Source organism: Schistocerca gregaria, chromosome 3, assembly GCF_023897955.1.
Source record: "Schistocerca gregaria isolate iqSchGreg1 chromosome 3, iqSchGreg1.2, whole genome shotgun sequence".
NCBI lineage: Eukaryota > Metazoa > Arthropoda > Insecta > Orthoptera > Acrididae > Schistocerca > Schistocerca gregaria.
The window spans coordinates 343,632,991-343,657,131 of NC_064922.1; the positions used below are offsets into that span (position 1 = coordinate 343,632,991).

General features: G+C 40.8%; 2 protein-coding genes across 3 annotated transcripts in view; one reads left to right on the top strand and one right to left on the bottom strand.

Annotated features, from left to right (window-relative positions):
* Nucleotides 1–3,818, bottom strand: part of LOC126354822 (unconventional myosin ID) — a 140,925-nt gene extending 137,107 nt beyond the window's left edge. For both annotated transcript variants that reach the window (XM_050004764.1, XM_050004765.1), the window contains exon 1: nt 3,209–3,818. In XM_050004764.1, the coding sequence (XP_049860721.1) occupies nt 3,209–3,297 (89 nt within the window). In that variant the 5' untranslated portion in view covers nt 3,298–3,818. The remainder of the gene's footprint in view (nt 1–3,208) is intronic.
* Nucleotides 3,819–3,873: 55 nt separating this feature from the next.
* LOC126354823 (uncharacterized) overlaps nt 3,874–24,141 on the top strand; it is a 62,485-nt gene continuing 42,217 nt past the window's right edge. Inside the window, exon 1 of the mRNA XM_050004766.1 lies at nt 3,874–4,569. Coding sequence (XP_049860723.1) covers nt 4,302–4,569 — 268 coding nt within the window. The 5' untranslated portion in view covers nt 3,874–4,301. The remainder of the gene's footprint in view (nt 4,570–24,141) is intronic.

The following is a 24,141-nucleotide window of genomic DNA, read 5'->3' on the forward strand; positions in this document are numbered from 1 at the left end:
ATAATGTTCTCACTGATCTCAGTTGCATAATTTTAGAGAAGCAATATTCAAAAAGATTGTGTGAGAATTTTGCAGACATTATCGTACATCTTTATAAGGATCATGAGAGAAAGATAAGAGTGATCAGGACATGTACAAATGCATACAGTCAATTTTCCTATCAATATGTGAAACAACAGAAAATCGGCATTATTGTGTTTGCACTATGAAATGCACATGAATTTCCACATGAGAAGGTAACCTTTGTCAATTGTGTATCTTGTTTACATTCCAGGTTACAAACTGTGTTACTAAATTTGATGACCACCTGCATCAATGACAACCTTGAACAACCCTAGAGACTGCTCTACAGCTGCCCATAAGATCTCAGATGAAATTTTGGTTACCTCTTTTGCTATGCTCATCTTTATCCTCCAACATGTGTTTGTGTCCCATTGACAAACTTTGTCTTTCAGTCAACTCCACAGCCAGAAAGAGTACAGGTTCATATCTGGTGGTTATGGTGGCATTGTGGTTTGGAATGATTGGCCAGTGATTTGGTTTTCTCCATATGTCTTACTGAGTAACCGGGTAACTTCGCAAGCAGTGTGAGGTGAAGCTCCATCATGCATCAAAACAACTGTGTCCAAAGCATGTCTTTCACAAAGAGAAGGCATCACGTGTTGACGAAGCACATCATAGTAATGTGTGCCATTCATGCTGCATGTCCTTGCTCCTTGGAGTCCAAGTTCCTCCTACATTGCCGTACCAGTATCATGACACCAACACTACTAACAATGCAAATCCTGCAGCGCACAGTCTGAACATTATTCATAAAATGTTGAGTACTCATGCAGTAAATAGTTTTACATCTGCATTGGCTCAAGTATCGAAAATTTAATTATAACCACCCTATACTCAAATGAAGACTACTGTCTACCATTCCACTCACTTCAGTAAATAACATCCCTGTAATCAAAGGAAGTATATTGCAGGGAATACAAAGAGTTTACAAAGAGAAAATTAACTTATATTTGAAAACCCGCACTTTGCCATTAACAGCCATAAAATCTGGAAGAAGCCCCTTGAAAATGTGTGTTGGATAGTAGGGCCTACTACACACTTTTGAAATGGTACCTATGGCTGGTTAGACATTTTATCATATTTCTTCTTCTTCATCATCATCTTCGAGGCCTCCTTTCAGACCTTTTGCAATTGAGTTCTTCCATTCATTGTTGACGTTTATCTGCACTTGAGACAATAGTACAATGCCATTCCACAAAACACCAATGCTTCAGATATGATCTATTACAAAGTTTTCCTCCATTTTTGCAATTTAAGGATCTGAAAACATCCTCTAGGATGGCCAAGAATAGTTACAATAGTTTTATATCCCTGTATGACTCCTTCCTTCAGTTCTAAATTTTCCAATATTCTGATGAACTCTGATGTAAGCTGCAGAACTGGCTTACATTATTCAGTACACTAATCAATGTGTTGTTTCTGGAGGGCTGTTTGTTGAAACGAAGTCAAAAGCTTCTCAAAATTGATGAATTTAAGACTTGATAGTAATTCACACTTGTTGCAGCATTCTTTAATTTTGTTCACAGCTTTAAAGTTCATACTGCAGTATCTACTTTTAAGGCAGCTTGTTCCATACTTGAATTAAAAGTAATATTTTTTTTCTAGCAGCTGGTGATAACTTCCACATTATGCCAACAGACTGAAACTTCTTTGGGTTTTTTGTCATGGACTACAATGATAACAGAACTGTTCCATTTTTTTAGAAGCAGTGATGATCTGATGTAATTCTGCAACAAATTCACAGGTTCCTTCCGTCTTACATTGGAACTCTAGCCACAATAACTTTACAGACTTCATTTGGCATCGCTTCCTTAATGCCCTTTTTTTTTGTGTGTGTGTGTTCCAATTCATCTCTCGAACTATGGAAACATTTAAAGAAGTCTGGGAATTTGTTCACTCTAATATTTGCCATATATACATAGTGACTTTTAACTGGTTGCAAATAAAGAATTTTCTATAAGTTAGTATTTTATTTTTATCATTACAGATTACAAAAAAAAAAAAAAAAGAGTGACCTTATGTGCTCATAGAAATTTGCTTATTACATAGCCCCAATGAATTGCTTCACTGCAAGATCTTTACAGTTTGTGTTGGTGTGGCATAATTCCTATTAACTGGCAGTAACCATACAACAAATCTAGGATGCTATAGTTGAAATTTCATACTGGCAGTTACACAAAATTTGATAACTGCATTGCGCTGTGACAATCACTGTGCAAGAGCCAATTATATTCTGTTTGTCAGGTGGCATAGCAAACAATTGACACGATTTCTGAGGTAACATGTATCTTCAAAATAGGCTTACTGAAATAATACATTTGTAAATATGTTTAAAACGCATTATTTTAAACTTTTGGCTCCTTTTTCGAATCAAAGTTAACAAGTCAATGAGTGTCTATGGCATACGATCAGTAAAATGACATCTGACGTTGGATTTATATAGTTTTCATAGAAAGAGATACTTAAACCTTCTTTATTTTCTAATAACATCAATGGCATAGGTTCTACCTGCTGTCGCCTTGCAAATTACACATATTAAGGTAACAAGGATATGCAGTTCTTTACTCGAAATAACCAGCGTCAAAATATTTCCTCTGGGTTGAAATGCAACAAAAGCGTTAGGTTTTCCCCCGCTAGGAGAAAAATGATCTGACAACGATAGGGGTGTAAATCTTATTTAAAAGGTATTTTTTGCGCACAGTCACGTTATTATCGTCGCTAGTTTTTATCAGGGAAAGAAATTTCACGATGAGCGCTTGTCCTCGTAAGTGTATAGGTCACAAGGTTTTTTGTCAGTCAGGCTGTAAACGCAAAGAACCGTGGGGGTAGAAATTTGTGACGATTGCCTTTTAGGCGGCTCTTCATACGCTGTGGTGATGTCATTTGAATGAATAATACTCGCCTTACTGTGACTCATACAAAAGAAACCTTGACAGGAAAAAATCTTTGCCGAAGGGTTTATTCGTCATTCACCTGCTCCTTTGTCTGAGGATATCCTTTGTATTTTCAATTCGAAATTGTATAAACATATCGCATCAATAAATTGTTGAAACTGGTGTAAACCACGCCCTCTCTTCCAAACTAACTGACTGACTAAGTAGGATGCACATATTTCAGTTAATTTATTTGACGTTTAATACCATACCTTCTTTTAAGGTTTTCCATAAAAGTTTCCATGGTGATTTCGTCCAAAAGGACGAAATCACCAATTCCAACCTCATCTTGCGTAGCCATCACTTCCCGCTGATAACTGAACACCAGTTGTACTGACGTCTGTGATGTGCACTGGCTTTACTTTCCTTCAGTTACTCCTACACCCAGGGGCAACGCATCTCGTATGTCACGCACATCGCAGAGTGGGAGTCAGCAACACAAAATCGATGTTTTGACGAGACGGCTTTATTAATCGTTCGCACGCCCACACAAATAAAAACAGATTATAATGGCAATAATTTCACTGAATAGCCAGGAACCTAAATCCTAATTCTGATTGTGCACTAAGAATCGCAGAAAATTACAACGAACCTAAGTACAAACACGATCTACAAAAATGTCTATATGCTTATATAAAAGTCTAATCCGACGAACCCTTTAAATAACAATGACAGATATATGTACCACTAGAACCAGCATATAATTTTTTCTCCTGATTCATTGGTATGAATATTTACCACCCTTGAAATAATAAACTAAGCTGTTTTATTCACTGCTGTTCAAATAGTACATATTGGCGGTTATTTCATTGGTATGCTACGAAAAAGGTCGGTGAGAAGACTGTGCATCGCTCGCAGTGCGGTAGTATTCTACTTCCATACTGTGAATAATAGTATTCAGAGTGGAAGGAACCCGCGGCTATACTTGATGTAACCTCGTTGTCTACGTGGTATGTAGATTACAGATGAAATTAAACTCGCACGCAATCACTATGAAAGGAAAATATCACCAATCATTATATTTCAAAAATGGAAAATCTGTTCAAGCATCCGACTTCTGCAAATTAAATATTTACCTCAATATTTTTATTCTTTTCATGATATATTTGTTACATAAATTCAATATTGATGCATTCTCTAAAATACTATATTTTCAGTAAATAGTTAATTTGTACAGCAAAATAAATCCACACTAAGTCGATTGTTGCATCGATAACTGCGATCTGTAAATAGAAGGCGCCTCGAGTGCAGCGTACCCCCAGAGGTTTGGCGTTGTTTATGTTTGGGTAGGTTAGGCAGACTAAAATGTTAGCAAAGTGGAAGGAAGTTTTTGTGCGGGACTACACTTGGTTCAACAGGAAGGAAGAGGATGACGACGGTGGCGACGATCTTAAAATTTATGGTCCCCGCATCCTACAACCGCAAATGAATGAGAATAATCTAAAAATATTTAAGTCTCATGATTCCTCGCAACTTACGCAGAATACTAACAGTGATACGGAGTTGAAAGTAGCAAGATTTATGATGTATTTTTCATTCTCAGTGCTTTGCTCGAAGATATATTTCGGTTACAGTAAGTATATCTATTTTTTAAAAAAGTTATCTGACTATATGCTATAATAAAGACTAAGCATTGGGTGTGGACTCAATCGGTGAAGATGTAGACGCAAAAATACAGCAACGTTAGCATATTACATGTGTTGCGGAGAGTAGAAGGAAATAGACTTAATTAAAGGAGAGCTTGCAAACATAACAGTTAATACCTTTCTAAAGAACTAAATTATTGCTTTATAAAGTCAAATATTTGTTTTTATTATTATGGTATTCCATGGACCATAACTGCAAACGCATTATGTTGAACGTGTAAATTAGTTGACAAATACATTTTCTTATTCTCTATATAGATTCTCTCAATGTGCACGACAAGATACAACTGTTGTACCAAATGGCAAGATTTATTCCTGTTCCATTTGCATATGGAGTGTACGAAGAAAGACCACTTAAGTGCCTTAGTGCGTACTGTATTTAGACTAATCTTCACTTCATAGTCACTACAGGAGCGACATTTAGGAGGCTTAAGTACTTGCTAGATTACAGTGTTCATTTAACACTGGTCTTAAAACTCCAAAATAGTATAGTTGAAGTCCATCTTCAAATGTTTGCATATCAGGTTTTTCAACATTTCTGTAATCCTTTCCCTTGAGCTGACAGTCTGTGCTTCCTTTCTGTGTCTGTATTCAATTTCTTCTGTTAATCTTATTTTGTACGACCCCAATATGTTTGAATAGTATTTTAAAATCCATGGCACAAGTGATTTGTGAACACTCTTTTGTAAAGTGACTGCATTTTCCCCAGTAGCATACCGATGAACTTTAAGTCTGTCATCTACTTTTCCCATGATTAAATCTATGTAATTTTTCCATAATTTCCCCACTTTACCTTACACCCAGTTCCAATTTAATTTGTATATATTGTAGTCATGGGACATTACTTTTCTGTGTTTCAAATATGCTCATTTTTGCACTACAGTACATCTAAAGGAACTTGCCAAATTTTAGATCAGTGAAATCTTGTCAGATCTACTTGGGGTATTTCTGCAGATTTTTTTGGACAGGTTGTTGATGAATGTATCATCTGCGAAAAGTCTGAGGTCAATATTAATATTGTGTGCCAGGTAATTGTATATTTTGTTTAAAATAACATTATGATTGACAGATGTCTCGGGTGGGGAGTGGAGTTGTCAGCTCTTGCTCAACATGCCATGTTCTTGTCTAACCATTGGTTGCTTGTGTAGAGGAGGAAAAAAAAAAGTTGATGTGCCTCACCTAACTGTCTCCCTACCTTTAAAACTTTGGTCATCCAGCAGTGCTCTGCTGCTTGTGCCTGCAGAACAGGCAACATGGAGAGCAACAAACAGTTGCGATTATTGGTTAATGGTTGGTCCCTATCACTGGACTCTTAGAGAGGTCATTTACAAAGTTTTTTAATCATAGTATGACATACATCATGAACAGCATGGTTCACAATGTGTTTTGCTAGGGTACTCCATATGTTATTTCTATCAACGACTCCGTCCAAGATAACATATTGTGTCCTCTCTACCAAGAAATTCATACTCCATTCACAAATTTAATTTCTTGTGATACACAGTCATACTTTCATTAATGAGTTGTGGCATACTGCATCTACTTGACAACCAGGATGCATTTCTTTCTGGATGGTATGACACAAAAGCATACATTGAGATTTGCCTGGAGGATCTCTGATGAGTGTGTTTGAGTTCACAATATGTTTTAAGATCCTACATCAGATGTATGTAAATGTTTAAATTCATTGGTAGTTTTTCCAAGATAACATGTTGTGTCGTCCCTGTCAAGAAATCCTTACTCCATTCTCACATTTTGTTTCATGCAACGTAAAATCATCCTTTCATTAATCAACATGGATGTGGTACTGATTCAAAAACTTTTCAGAAGTCATGAAATATTGCGTCTACCTGACACTGTTGATTCATCACTTTCAAGTTGTTACGACAGAATAGCGTAAGTTGAGATTTGCCTCACTGATGTTTCCAGAATTTTTACTGGTTATATTTGGATTCAGAATATGTTCTAAGATTCTACAACACATGAAATTAAATAATAGTTTAGTTGGTCACTTCCACCAGCCTTCTTGCAGACAGGTGTTACCTGCTTTTTCATCCAATCACTGGGCACGGTTCCCTGTTCATGGTCTGCAGCATATCATGTTGAAAATAGGAACTTACTGAGCTGCAAATTGAGGCGAACTGAAACCTCCAATAATGAATGTTGGCTCCATCGCTTGATTTAATGTGTTGAAATGTGTGACATTATATATGTGTACACAGAATGAGAAGAGGACTTACCTATCTTTCTTTCTTTCTTTTATCTATATTATTTTTAGATTGTAGTTTGTTGTGATGACAGACCAATCTGTAGTGAGTTGGTGAACAAACAAAAATGTTCTAATTTTAGCAATTTCAGGTGTTTCTCAACATCGCTCACATTAATATCTATGAGGGTTGACTGAAAAGTAATGCCTCCACTTTCGTAATTCTTCAACAGTTGGCAGCATTGGCATCCGGCAGGTACTGGCTTGTTCCGTAGCCTCTTCTCTATACCTTCAGTTGGCGAGAAGCCTTGGCATTGAACAATTGTGTTACAGTGTAAGATATGGAACCCTGCACAGATGGTTGGTCAATGCAATTTAAGCAACATGCAGTCATCAAATTCTTGACAGCAGAAGGTGTCATCCCAAAGGAGATTCATCAGAGAATGAAAGCAGTTTATGGTGATTGTGTTGATGCGAGTACTGTGCTTCATTGGGCGGGTATGTTTAAAGATGTTGAGGCTGGAACGTCTGACCTGCGTGACAAACAAAGAGTTGGACATCCTGTGACAGCAACACCCAGTTTCACAAGCAAAATGTTGATTCAGGACAGTTGTTTTATCACTCAGAGAGAAATTTCAAGCACAATCGGCATTTCACAAGAACCTGGAGGTCACATTATTGCTTTGCTTGGCTATCGGAAGATCTGTACACGATAGGTACCCCAGATGCTGACTCCTGAAATGAAAGCGCCAGATGCTGACTCCTGAAATGAAAGCGCACAACTTGAAATTTGCCGGGAACTCCTCTCTCGTTACACAAGAGTGAAGGCGACGCCTTTCTCCATTCAGTTTCATGTGAGTACACCATTACGACCTGAAGACGAAACGTCAGTCTATGGAATATCGACACAAAGACTCGCCCCAGAAAAAGAAATTAAAGACACAGTCTTCAGCTGGAAAAGTCCTGGCCACAGTGTTCTGGGATGCAAATGATGTTACCCATGTTGATTTCCTTCAGTGTGGAACAACAATAAGTGTTTCATCACAACACTGTCAACCATGAAACTACAGCTAACAAGGGTCCGAAAGGAAAAGGGAAATCTTTCCCTGCAGAATGACAGAGCCAAACCACACACTTAAAGTGCCATCACAGCAGAACTTCAGAGACCGAATCTCACCACCTTACGGCATCCTCCATACAGTCCAGATTTAGCACTGTCTGACTTCCATCTGTTCCCGGTAATGAAACACGATCTGCAAGGACATCATTATGCTTCTGATGAAGGTTGGTTGGTTTGTGGGAAGAGACTAAACAGCGAGGTCATCAGTCTCATCAGATTAGGAAAGGACAGGGAAGGAAGTCAGCCGTGCCCTTTCAGAGGAACCATCCCAGCATTTGCCTGGAGCAATTTAGGAAAATCACGGAAAACCTAAAGAAGGATGGCCAGACGCGGGAGTGAACTGTCGTCCTCCCAAATCCAAGTCCGGTGTGCTAACCACTGCGCCACCTCGCTTGGTTTCTGATGAAGACATTGAGATAACTGTGAGACTGTGTTTGTGGAAACAGAGCGTCGACTTCTTCTGTGACGACTTCAGAAAACTTGTTAATCAGTGGCTGGTGATTATGTGAAAAAGTAAATGTTCGTAATTAAAGACCACATTCTAAGGATTATTTCTGCATTTGATTTATTAAAATATTCCCCTCCAAACCCAGTTAACGAAGGTGGAGACATTACTCTCATTCAACCCTCGTATATTACTCATTTTTGCAGTTGCGCCAAAATTAATTTCGTGCACTAATTCTTCGTAAAAGAATATTTGGAAATTGAGTTCAGCTTTTGTGCTTTTGCTTTGCTATCCTTAATTTTGGTTTCTGACTCATCTATTAATGTGTGCTCACTGACTTTGGTGTCACTGACAGTCTTATCATATGCGAGAATTTCTTTTGCATTTTATTAGAGGTCTTTCCGACATATTATGCTATGGTAGCCGTTAAAGGCTTCACACATCGCCTTAGCAACTGCCAGACACATTTCGATCAACATCTCTCTAGGTAGGATTTGGTTTTACACCTCATATGCTGAAGTTGCTGTTTCCATAGAAATTCCTTTACAGTGGCTATACCATAGGGTGTCTCTTCCATCAGTTAGCCATTCAAGTAGATACATGTCCCTCCCGTGCTTAGTTATTCTTCTAAATGCACACTCCAGTGTCTGTACATTCTCCTGGCCAGACCTAAATGTTTTGATTTCCTCTTTGAGATAGGACACTACTGCACCTTTTTCTCATATACTCTACATGTAAATATTTCTATTTGCCTTAGTTGCTCTTTGTGCTTTGGTAATCACCTTTGCTAAATTGCCCAATAGTCACTCGTATCATTTTCGTTGTGGACTTCCTCCAAGCAGTCATATATATTTGTTACCACTAGATCTAATATATTTCCATCATGAGTGGGCTTTCAAACTATCTGTACTAGATAGTCATTAGAAATGTCATGTTGTATTTCCCAAGATGTCTTGTCATGCCCACTGATTACAAAATTGTAACTATCCCAGTTGATTGTTGGAAGTTAAAATCTCCTCTAATGATAACCAAATGTTTGGGAAATTATTTATGAGTGAGCTGAAGTTTTATTTAGAGTTATCAGTTACATCTGGTGCTGACTATGGTGGTTAATAGAAGCATGTTATTATAAAACAAACTGCTATGAAACAAGAAGCTCCAGAACCCAATGACTCCCTGCCAGATCCTGTACAGAATTTGCTTCCAATTTAACTCCTATTTTAACTAAGATACCCTTGGTCCCTTGAACAAGGATGCTGCTTAGAAATTAGTTGTGCACCCCATCTTAGAATATTGTTCAGTCTTGCAAAACCAGTGCCAGGTAGGACATACAAGGGATATTGAACATATATTCAGTGTGTAACTAAACTAATTTTACAGACTGTCTAACGGTTTCTGACGACGCGAGGCAGTGTGGTACTAGGGTGCAAGACTCGCACATCTCTTGTGGTTGACTTACGTATTGTGTGCAACCGATCTTCTTCTCGGATCAGACTGCTGCATCGATTTTCACAAACTCTTCTTCCCCAAAGACTATAGCTGGTTAAACGAATTTCAAAGTAGACTTCTTTTCTACTCTTAAAATGATTCTGTACTCTCAGAATACTTTTTGTTCAACTCTCTTATATTTTCATCTCCGCAATAAAACAACTTCACAAGTTTCACATAATCATTCAACTCTCCTAAGTCAACCCTGTCTTGGACCATTAGATACTAACAGATACAATTACAATATGTTTGGTTTAATAACCACTATAAAACCAGTTCTTGCTTCTAGCAAGTCCAACACCAGTAAATCAAATGTAACTGTCTTTATTTCAATACATAATTCATTTCTTCACAACAAATACAGTTGTTACACCTTCAAGGAATAAACCGTGCTTGCTCCTTGTACAGGACATACAGCTTCTATGGCGTGAGAGCCAAACACTTGTCCACGCCGAGCCAGCCGGGTGGAGGAGCGGTTCTAGATGCTAAAGTCTGGAACCACGTGACCACTATGGTCGCAGGTTCAAATGCTACCTCGGGCATGGATGTGTGTGATGTCATTAGGTTAGTTAGGTTTAAGTAGTTCTAAGTGAGTGATGACCTCAGAAGTTAAGTCCCATAGTGCTCAGAGCCATTTGAACCATTTTGTCCATGCCGATCGTCCGTCACTATTGCAGTATTTCCCCCTCCCCCCCCCCCCCCCCCTCCCTGCCCCTTGCATTAATTGTCATGGAGAACATGCTGCATCTTTGCGTTCTTGTCCCATCTATCAAGATGAGTGGGCTGTTGAGGAGATAAGGGTGAAGAAGAAGGTAACTTTTCATGTTGCCCGGAAACTGTTGGTGAGCCATAACTGAATGACCCTTTGTCTGGAAGCTACAGCACCGTTTTAGCTTCTCCCCGTCCCACAAAAAACATGACTATGCAAACTTGTGACTTACAGTTCAGTTCAATGGTGGCAAATTTGACACTCTGTCTCCTGCTTCCCGGGCAGTAGATTGTGCTACCCGTTCTTTGCAAAGACTGTTGCAACGCAGCCAGCGAACCGTCAATTCAGGAAGAATTATTCCCAGGAAGATTTCCTGCGTACCTCGAGTTCGCAGCCGTCTGGCTCTTCTGCCAATCACCAAAAGCCAAAACAATCATCCGAAGGCAAACAGTCTTCCCCCTCTCCGACTTGTCGGCCTTCTTCGACTCATCGATCCTTTTCAACTGACCGACACCGGGAAAGCTCCGTTGATCCCACTGAGTTGATGGACGAAGATCCTCCAGCTGTGGATTCCAGTGGCCGTCCTCCCTTGACAGCTTGCCCTAAATGGCCTTAGAGGTGAGTTTCTTCTTCATTCTCCAGTGTCCCTAAATTTTATGACCTTTTTACAATGGAATATCTGTGGACTTTGGTCTAACACGGCAGACCTCCAGCTGTTCCTGCAATCGCAATGTCCACATGTCATCTGTCTCCAACAAACCAAGCTACGTCCTCAAGACCATTTTGCTCTCTCCCATTTTACTTCGCTCCGGATGGACCTTCCCCTTAGGGTGGGGATTCCTGCTCATGGTGGGCTCATGCTGCTTCTACAAGATGATGTTTGTCATTGTCCTATCCCCTTGCAGACCCACCTGCAAGCAGTTGTTGTCTGTGTTTTCCTTCCCAAATTTACATTTTCTCTCTGCACCATTTATATCCCTTCATCTTCTGCTGTTGGTAGGGCAGACCTGATGCAGCTTGTTGCTCAGCTTCCTCCACCCTTTCTGCTCCTCGGTGACACCAGTGTCCATCATCCTCTTTGGGGCTCGCCTGTTGTCTGCCCGAGAGGTTCTCTTTCATCGGATCTTCTTAATCATCTTAATCTTATGTGCCTTAACCCCGGCGAAGCCACGTTTCTCTCTGATTCCATGCACACTTAGACCTACCTTGTGTGACTCGCCTGTACAGTCATACCCCACCATAGCGGCACTCTCATTGGAAATTCTCTCTTGTTGACTCGAGGCTATATTCCTCCTTGGCATCTTTGACAAATGGCTGTTTCCCAGTTGTGATGATTAGGTCAAGCACCTCATGGACATTATTCTCTCGGCTGCCGAATCCTCTATCCCTTGTACTACTACTTCTCCCCATCGGGTCCCGGTCCCTTGGTAGACTGTGGAGTGCGGCAATGCGATTCGTGCCCGATGACGTGCACTTCGTGTCTTTCACCATCATCCTATGTTAATGAACTGCACCCATTACAAGAAACTACATGCGCAGTGCCGCTGCACTATTAAGGGAAGTAAGAAAGCATGCTGGGTTTCCTTCACCAGCTCGTTCAACAGTTTTACTCTGTCCTCTCTCATTTGGGGTGGCCTCTGCTGGCTTTCTGGGACTACCGCCCACTCCTCGATCCCTGGTTTGACTGTGGCAGGAAACGTCATAGTCGACCCTGTTGATGTTTCCAACGCTTTGGACGAGTACTCTGTGGAGGTTTCGAGCTCCACTCACTACCATCCTGCCTTCCTTCCTCGCTTCCTCGGAAACAGGCAGAGGAGGCTCATACAGTCTCTTTTCTCTCTTTGAATCAAGAATGCTACAATACTCCTTTTACTATGAGGGAGCTCGAACATGCTCTCTCCTCATCCAGGTCTTCAGCTCCTGGGCCCAATACAATCCACACCCTCATGCTGCAGAATCTTCCTCCTGCGGGAAAACGCTTTGTCCTCGATACCTACAACCGTGTCTGGCCTGATGGTGTATTTCCCATGCTTTGGCGTGAAGCTGTTATTGTTCTCCTAACTAAGCCTCGTAAAGATAAATCTCTTCCTTCCAGCTATTGTCCAATTTCCCTTACCAGCAGTGTTTGTAAGGTGATGGACCCATGATCAATGGTCGATTGGTGTGGTGTCTGGAGTCACACCATCTTCTCACTAATGCTCAGTGTGGCTTCCGAAAGCACCGCTCAGCAGTTGATCATCATGTCACCCTGTAAATGTTCATAACAAATAATTTTCACAGTGGCCATTTTCTGTGATTTGGAGAAAGCCTATGATACCTGTTGGCGGACAGGCATTCTACGTACTGTGCACACATGGGGCCTTCGCAGTCATCCTTCCACTTTCATCCGGGAATTTTTAACAGACCGAGTTTTTAAAGTATGTGTGGGTTCCTCCTAATCCCACACCTTTTCACAGGAGAACGGGGTGCCTCAGGGCTCTGTACTGTGTGTCGTCCTCTTCGCCATAGCCATCAACTCCATTATGGACTGCCTTCCAGCTGGCGTTTCCAGTTCTCTTTTCGTTGACGACTTTGCTATTTATTGCAGCTCCCAGCGGACATATCTCCTGCAATGCTGTCTTCAGCATTGTCTGGACTGTCTCTATTCGTGGGGCATCACAAATGGTTTTCGCTTTTCTGCTACCAAATCCGTTTGCATCAACTTCTGGCAGTACAAGGCGTTTCTTCCACCAGTCCTTGAGACTGGGCCAAAATGCTCTCTCACTTGTGGATGCAACAAAGGTCTTAGGGTTTACGTTCGATTGGAAACTCAGTTAGTCTCCCCACATGTCCTACCTGGCTGCACGCTGTGCCCGGCCCCTAAATGTCCTTCACGTTTTGAGTGGTACCTCTTGGGGAGCTGACCGGACTGTCCTCCTCTACCTCTATCGATCTCTTGTCCGCTCCAAGTTGAATTGTGGATGCATTGTCTACTCCTCTGCACTGCTGTCTCTCTTATGTCGTCTAAATACAATACATCATTTGGGGATCCGTCTCACCACTGGTGCCTTCTGTACTAGCCCAGTTGATAGTCTCTATGCGGAAGCCGGTGAACTACCACTGTCATACCGGCGCGACATCCTACTCGGTAGATATGCGTGTTGGCTTTCTTCCATGCTAGGCCACCCAAACTTTGATCCTTTTTTTTTTTTAATGACATTTTGACCGCCAGTATGAGATGTACGTTTCTCCTCTTCGGCCTCTCGGCGTTCACTTTTGTCACCTGCTTCAGCAGCTGCAGTTCACACTTCCTGCCACTTTCCAAATGGGGAAGAGCACTTCACCACCTTGGCCTCAGACACAGGTTTGTGTTCTTTTTGGCCTCAGCTCGTCCCTGAAGGATTCAACTCCCGAGCTGACCTATCGCTGCAAATTTCTCAAACTTTGCTCACAACTTGCCAACAGCATATTTTTGTACACTGATGGTTCCAAGTCCACCCAAGGTGTTGCCTGTGCTTTTGTTCTCCAGGCTGAAATTTTCAATATTGGCTTCTCTACCAATGCACGATTTTTACAACAGAACATTTTGCCCTCAATTGGGCTGTTCACTACGTCCGGAGGCACCAGCGCAAACGCTGTGTGATCTACTCTGACTCCTTCAGTGCCCTTCATAGTCTAGATGATCCCGATCCAGTCTACCCCATCGTTCGACGGATCCAGGACTGCCTCCATTTGTTCCCAGATAGGGGAGCCCAAGTGATGTTCATGTGGGTTCCTGGCCATGTTGGTGTGCCTGGGAATGATGCTGCTGATTCTGCAGCCAATACCGCAGTCCATCTCAATCGGCCCGCCTCTTACTCTGTCCCACCGCAATATATTTGCAGTTTTCTATCAGCGTATCATGTCACTTTGGCATGACCGTTGGTGCTCCCTTCATGGGAACAAGCTCAGAGAAGTCAAACCTCTCCTAACAGCCTGTTCAACTTCCTCCCGGCCGTCTCGCCATGAGGAAGTAATGTAAGATCGGTTGCAAATAGGGCACCATTGCTTTAGTCAACGCCACTTGTTGAGTGGCGACCCTGCACCCAGCTGTCCTTTCTGTAGCCAGCCATTAACATTCAGATATTTCCTGATCCGATGTAATTGCTTAGGGAGTTTGCAGGATTTTAGTATCAAATTTTTTTTTTTTTTTTTTTTTTTTTTTTTTTTTTTTTTTTTTTTTTTTTGTGGGGTGTTGACAGTGACTTTCATAAGGGAACAAATAAACTGAGAGATTTTTCTCAGTATGTGCAACTTTCTAAAAAGCTATCTACAGAAGATTTGTACGCACCACATATTCTCTTGGTTGCATCCTCCTGCTCTATAACCACCTCCTTCCTCAGTGGAGAAGAAACATACAATAGTTTCCTCTATCATTCATGGTGAGAAGTGATGGCAAATATTTCTGGAGTAGTGCTTAATCCAACATAAATATTCCTAACACCAAAATATGCCTAAATACTCCTTTTTGCCAGGCAGAATGTATAATCTGATCTGGTTTTTATTGTACTAGTACCCTTCCAATTGAGTGTATCAAAGATCAATTGAAAAAGTGGATAATTTATTGAAAATGAGTTATAAGATGAACATCAACAAAAGTAATACAAGAGTAATAGAATGTGCTTAAATCTAGCTATGCCGATAGCATTATATTAGGCAATGAGACACTGAAAGTTGTTTAATTTGTTTTTTGGGCAGCAAACTAACACAGGATACAGATTGACGATAGCATTCTGCATTTCTGAAAAATAGAAGTTTGTTAAACCACACTAGCCTTGTATGGAAATTAAATGTGGATGATAAATAATTCAGATTAGAAGAGAATAGAAGCTGTTGAAATGTGGCACCGCAGGAGAATGCTGAGGATTAGGTGGCTAAATCAAATAAGTAATGAAGAAATTAAGAAGAAAAAAAAATTCGTTCCACATCTTGACTAAAAGAAAGGAACATTTAATAGGACACACCCTGAGGTATGAATGAATTGTCTGCAAATACAGCTACAAAGATACCCTGCAGTCCACCATACGGCCCTTGGAGGATAGTACCCCATACCACTAATAGCCATTTCCTTTCCTGTTCCACTCACAAATGAGTGTCTGTATGCCTCCGAATGATCCCTAGCCCCCTACCCCATGAACCATGGACCTTGTCGTCAGTGGGTTGGGTTGCATGCCTCAGTGATACAGTATCATAGATGCAATCACAATGCAAGGGTATCTGTTGACAGGCCAGGCAGACATGTGGTTCCTGAAGAGAGGCAGCAGCCTTTTCAGCAGTTGCAGGAGCAACAGTCTGGCTAATTGACTGATCTGACATTGTAACGTCAATCATAATGGCCTTGCTGTGCTGGTGCTGCAAATGGCTGTAAGCTACAGCCATAATTTTTCCCAAGGACACTTGGTTTAAGAATCGTAAAAGAAAGTTGTATGCATGGAAGAGACCAGGAGATACTGGAAGGTTTCAAGCTGATTATGTAATGGTTAGATAGAGATTTAAGAACCAGATTTTGAAATGTAAGACATTTACAGGGGCAGATGTGGGCCCTGGCCCCAATTTATTGATTATGAGCTTTAGATTAAAACTGAAGAAACTGGAAAAGGATAAGAAATAGGGAGATGAGACCTGGATAAGTTAAAAGAATTAGAGGTTGTTGAGAGGTTGAGTAGATGAAATAGTGAGGGCAGCATAGGATCAAGTAGGTAAAAGGATGAGGGCTAGTAGAAATCCTTGGCTAACGAAAGAAATATTGAATTTAACTGATGAAAGTAGAAAGTGAAACAGGCAAAAGGAAATACATACGTCCAAAAAATTAGATTGACGGGAAGTGCAAAGTGATTAAGCAGGACTGGATAGAGGACAAATGTAAGGATTTAGAAGCACATATCACTAGGGAAAGGTAGATGCTGCCTACAAGAAAATTAGAGAGACCTTTAGAGAAAAGAGAACCAGTCCTAAGCAAAGAAGGTAAAGCTGAAAGATGGAAGGAGTGTATAGAGCGTCTGCACAAGAGAGATGAACTTGAAGGCAATATTATGGAAATGGAAGAGGGCATAGATGAAAGTGTGATGGGAGGCATGATAGTGCAAGATGAATTTGACAGAGCTCTGAAAGACCTAAGTTGAAACAAGGCCCCGGGAGAAGATGATATTCCATCAGAACTGCTGTTAGCCTGGGAAGAGCCAGCCATGACAAAACTCTCTCATCTGGTGTTCAAGATGTATGAAATAGGTGAAATAATCTCAGACTTCAGGAAGAATAAAATAATTCCAATTCCAAAGAAAGCTGATGGTGATGTGTGAAAATACTGAACTATCAGTTTAATAAGTCTCGGTTCTAAAATACTAACATGAATTCTTTACACAAGACTGTAAAAACTGGTAGAAGCTGCCCATGGGAAAGATCAGTTTGGATTCCAGAGAAATGTAGAAACACGCGAGACAATATTGACTCTACAACTTCTCGTAGAAGATAGGTTAAGGAAAGGCAAACCTACATTTATAACGTTTGTAGACTTAGAAAAAGCTTTTCACAGTGTTGACTAGAATACTCTGTTTAAATTTCTAAAGGTGGCAGGAGTAAAATACAGGGAGAGAAGGGCTATTTACAGTTTGTACAGAAACCAGGTGGCAGTAATAAGAGTTGAGGGGCATGAAAGGGGAAGCAGTGGTTGAGAAGGGAGTGAGACAGGGTTGTAGCCCATTCCTGAAATTATTCAGTCTGTATATTGAACAAGCAGTAAGTAAAACAAAAGAATAGTTTGGAGTAGAAATAAAGCCCAGGGAGAAGAAACCAAAGCTTTGAGGTTTGCCAATGACACTGTGACTCTGTCAGAGACAGCAGAGGACTTGGTGGAGCTGTTGAATGGAATGGACAGTGTCTTGAAATGAATGTATAACAACAACATCAACAAAATCAAAACAAGGCTAATGGAATGTCATTGAATTAAATCAGGTGACACTAAGGGGAGACAGATTTGTGCAGCAAAATTACTGAGGAAGTAGAGAGGATATAAAATGTAGGTTGACAATGGTAAGAAAAGCATTTCTGAAGAACAGAAATGTGTTAACTTTGAATATAGTTTAAGTGTTAGGAAGTCTTTTCTAAAGTTGTTTGTCTGGAGTGTAGCCACATATGGAAGTGACACATGGATGATAAACAGTTTAGACAAAAAGAGAATAGAAGATTCTGAAATGTGGTGCTGCGAAAGAATGCCGAAGGTTCACGTAACTATGCGGTACTGAATAGAATTGGGGAGACAATTTGACCAAAAGAAGGGATTGGTTAATAGGATAAGTTCTGCGACACCAGAGATCACCAACATAGTATTGGAGGGAAATGTGGGGGTTAAAATCATAGAGGAAGTCCAAGAGATGAATACAGTAAGCAGTTTCAAAAAGATGTAGGTTGCAGTAGGTCAGTAGGTACTCAGAGATGAAGAGGCTCGCACAGGATAGTGTAATGCGAAGGGCTGCATCAGTCCAGTCTTTGGACAGAAGACCAGAACAGCGCAATGTGAGCCATAGTTTCTTATACCTTATCTTGTTAGTCCTTATGTGTAGTAGAATCTTTCTGCAGTCAGCTTTAAATGCCAGTTCTCTAAATCTTCTCACTGGTGTTCCTCGAAAAGAACTTTGCCTTCCCTCCAGGGATTCCCATTTGAGTTCTTGAAGGGTGGCCATAATTATGTGTTGTTCAAAGCCACCAGTAACAAATCTAGCAGCCTTTAACCCTACTTGGTGTGGATCCCAAACATTCGAGCAGTACTCAAGAATAGGCCACACTAGTGTCCTATGCGGTTTGCTTTACAGAAATCTCCCAGTAAACCAGTCAACCATTTCCCTTCCCTATTAGAATCCTCAGATGCATGCTCCATTTTGTATCTCTTTGCAATTTTATGCACATATATTTAAACAATGTAACTGTGTTAAGCAGGACACTACTGATGTTGGTTTGTTTTTCCTGCTCATCCACATTAACTTACATTTTTCTACATTTCTACATTCATCACACCAACTAGGAATTTGGTAATGGAGAGAAGTGAAGAGAGTAAAAGTTTTAGATGGAGACCAAGGCTTGAGTACAGAAAACAGGTTCAAATGGATGTAGTTTGCAGTAGTTTGGCAGATATGGAGAGGCCTGCACTGGGTAGACTAAAGTGGAAAGCTATGTGAAACCTATCTTTGGACTGAAGATCACAACAACAACAATTATTAGCATTACAACAGGATGAACTATGTAGGCTAACAGATATACTCCTCAAAACAGCTAAAGAACAGTGCTCATTCAATATCATTATTCACATATGTCTTCATAGAATTTCTGCCATTCTCTACCTCCACAAAATCAGTTTTTGTAATGTTCTGGTCTCAGAGAGTGGTGAGATTATAGGGGTAGTGTTTATTGATTATAGCATCCCTAAAAGTAAATTTATCTTCTTGAATGGGGCCAAATATGAGGAAGTTCGGTCAGTATTGGTTGTCGAATCAAGGTTGATCTACATATATACTCCACAAGCCATATTGTGGTGTATCATGGAGGATACATTGTGCAGTACCACCTTCCCTCACCCCACTCCCCATTACCAGTCACAAATAACACATGAAAAGAACAACCACTGTCACCGTAATAGGACCTTCAGCATTCACCATTTAGCGTTTCATTAGAACACTATGTACTATAGAATAGTTATCATATTTTTATTGCTTTGATCTTGATAATGATATAAATATGTACAAAAATTGACTGTAAGCCACTTGACATTCACTGCTGAATAAAGCTGCCTCCAGACATGGCTGTGTGTTGTGCTTTTTAGCTGTGTACTACATATCCATGCTGTTCTACAAATTTTCTTGTGTCATTTACCGATCTTACATTAGGTCCTTTAGTTATATCTTAGAATCCAGAAAAGAATTACTTTGTATAAAAAAGCTGTCAGTTATTTTTCCACTTCAGATTTATAATAATCCAAATTTTACATGACAAGTCAACCGAGAAGGCTGAATCCCAAACACCCATCGCAAGAGACTTCATAACTGAGAACTTCATTGGGCCATCAGTCAACCAATTGTCTGGCTACATATCCCACCCAACTACATTTCACTTTCATTACAGTCAAAATTATATACTTGTAGGGGGTTCATGACTCTAGTGTGACTGTGATATTTGCAAGGGACCACAAGCCTTTGCAGTAGTATTTCTCTCTTTGTGCTGCCGATCCAACCTCTGCTTCTCCTGGTGATCCCAGGATTCTTGAGCAGGGAACTGGCCTGTGCCACCAGTCCTCTTTACCATAACCTTTGGGCATTTTTCAATGACCACTGTTGAAGGCAATGAATAAATTTTAAATGTGAACATTTTAGGTTAGGCTTTAACGTGACTGTTATTGACATTAAATGAAACAACAAGTTTACTGTTACCAGTGAAGGTGTGCAATGTGCTGATTGAATGGATGGTTGCTTAAGTAGTTAATCTCAGCAATCTGCTTCATCTCAGTTGTTTAAGCCGTATCCAGGTAAGTGAGATATGAGCTGTATAGATCCTTAACTGTTTGAGGCACAATATGATCCTCCATCGACTAACTAAGAGCACTCCCAACGTTAGATCAAGGTCTAAGAAAACTGCAGAAGTCATCTGATCACAAAACTCCAACAGTATAGATGATGGAGTATGGACGTAGAGACTTGTCTCAAAATCCCCATCATGACAAGGATGGAAGGGGAAGGAGAAATTTCTCTGGCGTATGGGTGCCAACTTTCAGTGAAATTTGCAAGAGTGTAGATCTGACGTAGATGAGTTAAAATTCCTAGTGCAGGCAAAATCTGTCTATATATGTCTACAATATGTCTACATACATGAAGTCCTCTGACTGCATTTGCTGAGGCATTCAAGCTGTTGTGTCGGATGCTGTAGGAGTCAGCGCCAACACAAACAAGGAAGCAGAGAAGTTGCAATGGCCAGTGGTGGGAATTAAAAATGATCTGTACATAATATTTGCAGATTAATAGAACACTTTATTTCTAAAAAGGAAAGAAAAGTATGATAACTTTCTGTTATGAGGTGACTTGATATGCTCCCTGTGTCTGCTACGTGCAATTACTTTTACACTCTATTACTACTCACAGAATGCAGGCTAAGTACCATCTTTCTGTTACTCAGTAGTGATGCTCTCGAACTCTGCAACCGAACTGGGGCTTGCCACCGATGGGCAGCTTGTGAAGTCAACATTTACAGGGGATGCTGAACTCTCTCTCCTTGTAGGTATGGCAGTGCCTGCTCTTCAGAATCAGAACCAACAGGAAGGAGAGAAAACACGTCAATATTTGCTATCTTCAGTGTGGCCCAGTACAAGATTTCGTACTGATACTGTGACAGTAACAAAGCCAAACATTATAGCTTCTGAGTCATGTGTGGTGGAACAGGTTTGGATGGATGAAACAAAGACTGAAGTGGGTTAAGGTCTTACGCTAGGTAAAACTTCCGACCAAACAGATAATGGTGAAACTTTGTCATGCCGTAGATAAGGGCAAGCACTTCCTTATCGATTGGAGAATAGTAGCACAGCTCCAATCCCACACAAAGGAGTGTCCACTGCCAAATCCACAGGCTTAGTGGGATCAAAATGAACAAGGCATTTGTCACTCAACAAGGCATTTTTAAGTTTCTGGAATGCATCCTGACAGTCTTCGGTCCAAACAAAAGGCACATGCTTCTGGCACAAACGTTGCAACAGAGACACTATCTGGGCTGCATTGGGTATAAAGCGGATATAATGTTGTCAACTTTCCAAGAACTGACTGGGGCAGGGAGATCCTGGATGACCAGCAAATGTGATTTAAGGTGGTGAACACCTTGACTATTAATAACATGGCTGAATTTCAGTCTGAAAAAAAGAAAATTTGTCCAGATGACACCTAAAACGTGCAGCTAAAAGTACTTGAAAAAGCATACAAAGGTTACTGATATGTTCCTTTGGTGTACGTCCTGACACCACAATATTGTCCAGGAATTCGAACAGCTTGGAACTTTTGCAGTAAGCTGTTCTAAGTAGCGTTGTAATATGACAGGTGTGGAAGCACTGCCTAAGGGCAAGTGCAAAAAATTTGAACAACTTAGGTCAGTTTTTGAAGAATAGTGGCCCACACCAAGCGTGTCTACAAATTCCTTAGGGCAAGGCAACAGGTTAATATGAACTATTGTTTGTGGATTCACAGTGAATTTAAAATCAACACAAAGACAACGTCATCCAGAAGGCTTTGGTAAGATTGATTAGCCTGGACAGGAGCAATAACACCATTGTCTTGCTATTCTTTAAGTTCACAATTGCAACTTTATCTCTAACTGCATGAGAGACAGGACACGCCCAAAAGAACTTAGGTTGCACATTGTCCTTCATTGTAACGTGCAGCACACAATAATTTGTTGTGCCAAGTTCTTCAGGAAATATATCAGGAAAGTCCTCAGTCAATTAAGTAACACTGTTACTGTTACCAAAAGTACATTGTGCTGAATATGAAGACCAAACAAATCAAATGAATCTAACCCTAAAATGTTCTCACCGTCTGGCAAGTGCAAAGTTGTAAATGTTACTGTTCTGGTGTGAGGCTGGAATGTAGCAGGGATACAGTATGTACCGTGCACATAGTTGTACATAGTAAGTTGCATGCAAGATTTTGCCACCTGTTGTGAACCCACCTGTTCGCAGGTGTCACGATTACGTAATGTAACCAAAGTGCCAGTGTCTAACTGAAGTTACACATTGCATCCGAAAACGGCTAAGTTCACAAGCAGTTGGGTGGGCTGAAGGCACATCCTGAATTTGGTCATTACTAGTACCAATAGCCAGTTTAGAAAAAGCTATGTTCACTGAATGAGAAGGTGCTCCATGCTTATGAGAGCGAATGCGGATGGAGTTCTTTTTCTGATACAGTCACATAACAGCTTTCAACAAGCAAAGCAATTGAATTCCACAAAGGGCAATTTTGTCTTTTATTCCTGTAAAAGCAGTGGGGACATGATTTCACAGCAGATACATGCATTGTCACTTGTTTACTCTGTCCATACCACGGTGCTCTGTTTGCATGTGGTAGTTGGTCACAAGGCCGTACCTGTTTGTCACTTTGTGTTACTCTGCAAGTGGAAGCTACATCAATGTTTTCCACATCACTCACACACAAGTCCTGATGATCAATAATTTGTAACACTTATTTCAAATTAGGATCAGCAAGTTTGAAAATTTGTTCTCAAATCATACTATCTGGTGTATTGTATGTAACTGCATTGTGAATCATTGCATCATTAAAGTACTGTCTGCAGCTACATTGAAAATGACACTGTTGTGTAAAACCCTGAAGTTCAGTGACCCACTGACATAATGTCTGTTCTGGTTTATTCCGTAATCAAAAGAACTTGTAACGAGCTGCAGCAACTTGTACCTGATCCTCATAATACTTAGTGAGGGCTGAAACTAAGTCTTCAAAAACTAGCAAATCTGTTCTACTAATTGGGAATAACTTAGCGAGACTGTTGGATTACAAGAAATAAGAAAGTTTCACAGTGCCTTAAAGTGTAACACAATGAGTGACTGACTGAGCATACCACTTGTTCCATTCCCCTTCTTGTTCATTCAAAGCTTGGAAAGGTTGAATGCATGGGGGTGGTGCTGTGGATGTGGCTGGCTGTGGTGGAGTTGATGCAGCAGCGGCTTTTGCATTAATAAGCAGCAGGACTGCCATCATCACCTGCTACATTTGATGGTTCTGAAACTGAACTAGATTCAAGTCAGCAGCAACCTGAGGTGTAGGCTCGGGTGACTTAGGAGGCAGGTTAGAGGCCATTTTAATGAGAGGAGTCCGGCAACAGATTAATTACAAGCAATGCAAATGCACAAATAGTAAAAGCATCGCTGCTTGTCTGCAAGAAAGAACACAGTTTGTTGCAATGCTCCTCTGGAAGAAAAGAGAAAAATATTAGTGACGCACTATAACGGAGCAGCAAAGAGCGGACCTGCAATCTGCGGTGCCAGATTTTGTCTGTTGCTGTTGGAGTCAGCACTGACACAGACAAGAAAGGAGAGAAGTTGTGATGGCCAGTGACTGAGCGAGGTGGCGCAGTGGTTAGCACACTGGACTCGCATTTTGGAGGACGACAATTCAATCCCGCCTCCGGCCATCCTGATTTAGGTTTCCCGTGATTTCCCTAAATCGCTTCAGGCAAATGCCTGGATCGTTCCTTTGAAAGGGCATAGCCGATTTCCTTTCCCATCCTTCCGTAATCCGAGCTTGCGCTCCGTCTCTAATGGCCTCATCGACAGGATGTTAAACACTAATCTCCTCCTCCTCCTTCTGTGATGGCCAGTGGCAGGAATCCAAAATGACCTGTACATAACACTTGCAGATTAATGGAGCACTTTATTTCGAAAAAGAAACGCAATATTAGTTAACTTCTCATTATGAGGTGGCTTGGTGTGCTTTCTGTGCCTCCTACATGCAATTACTTTTACGCTCTATTACTACCC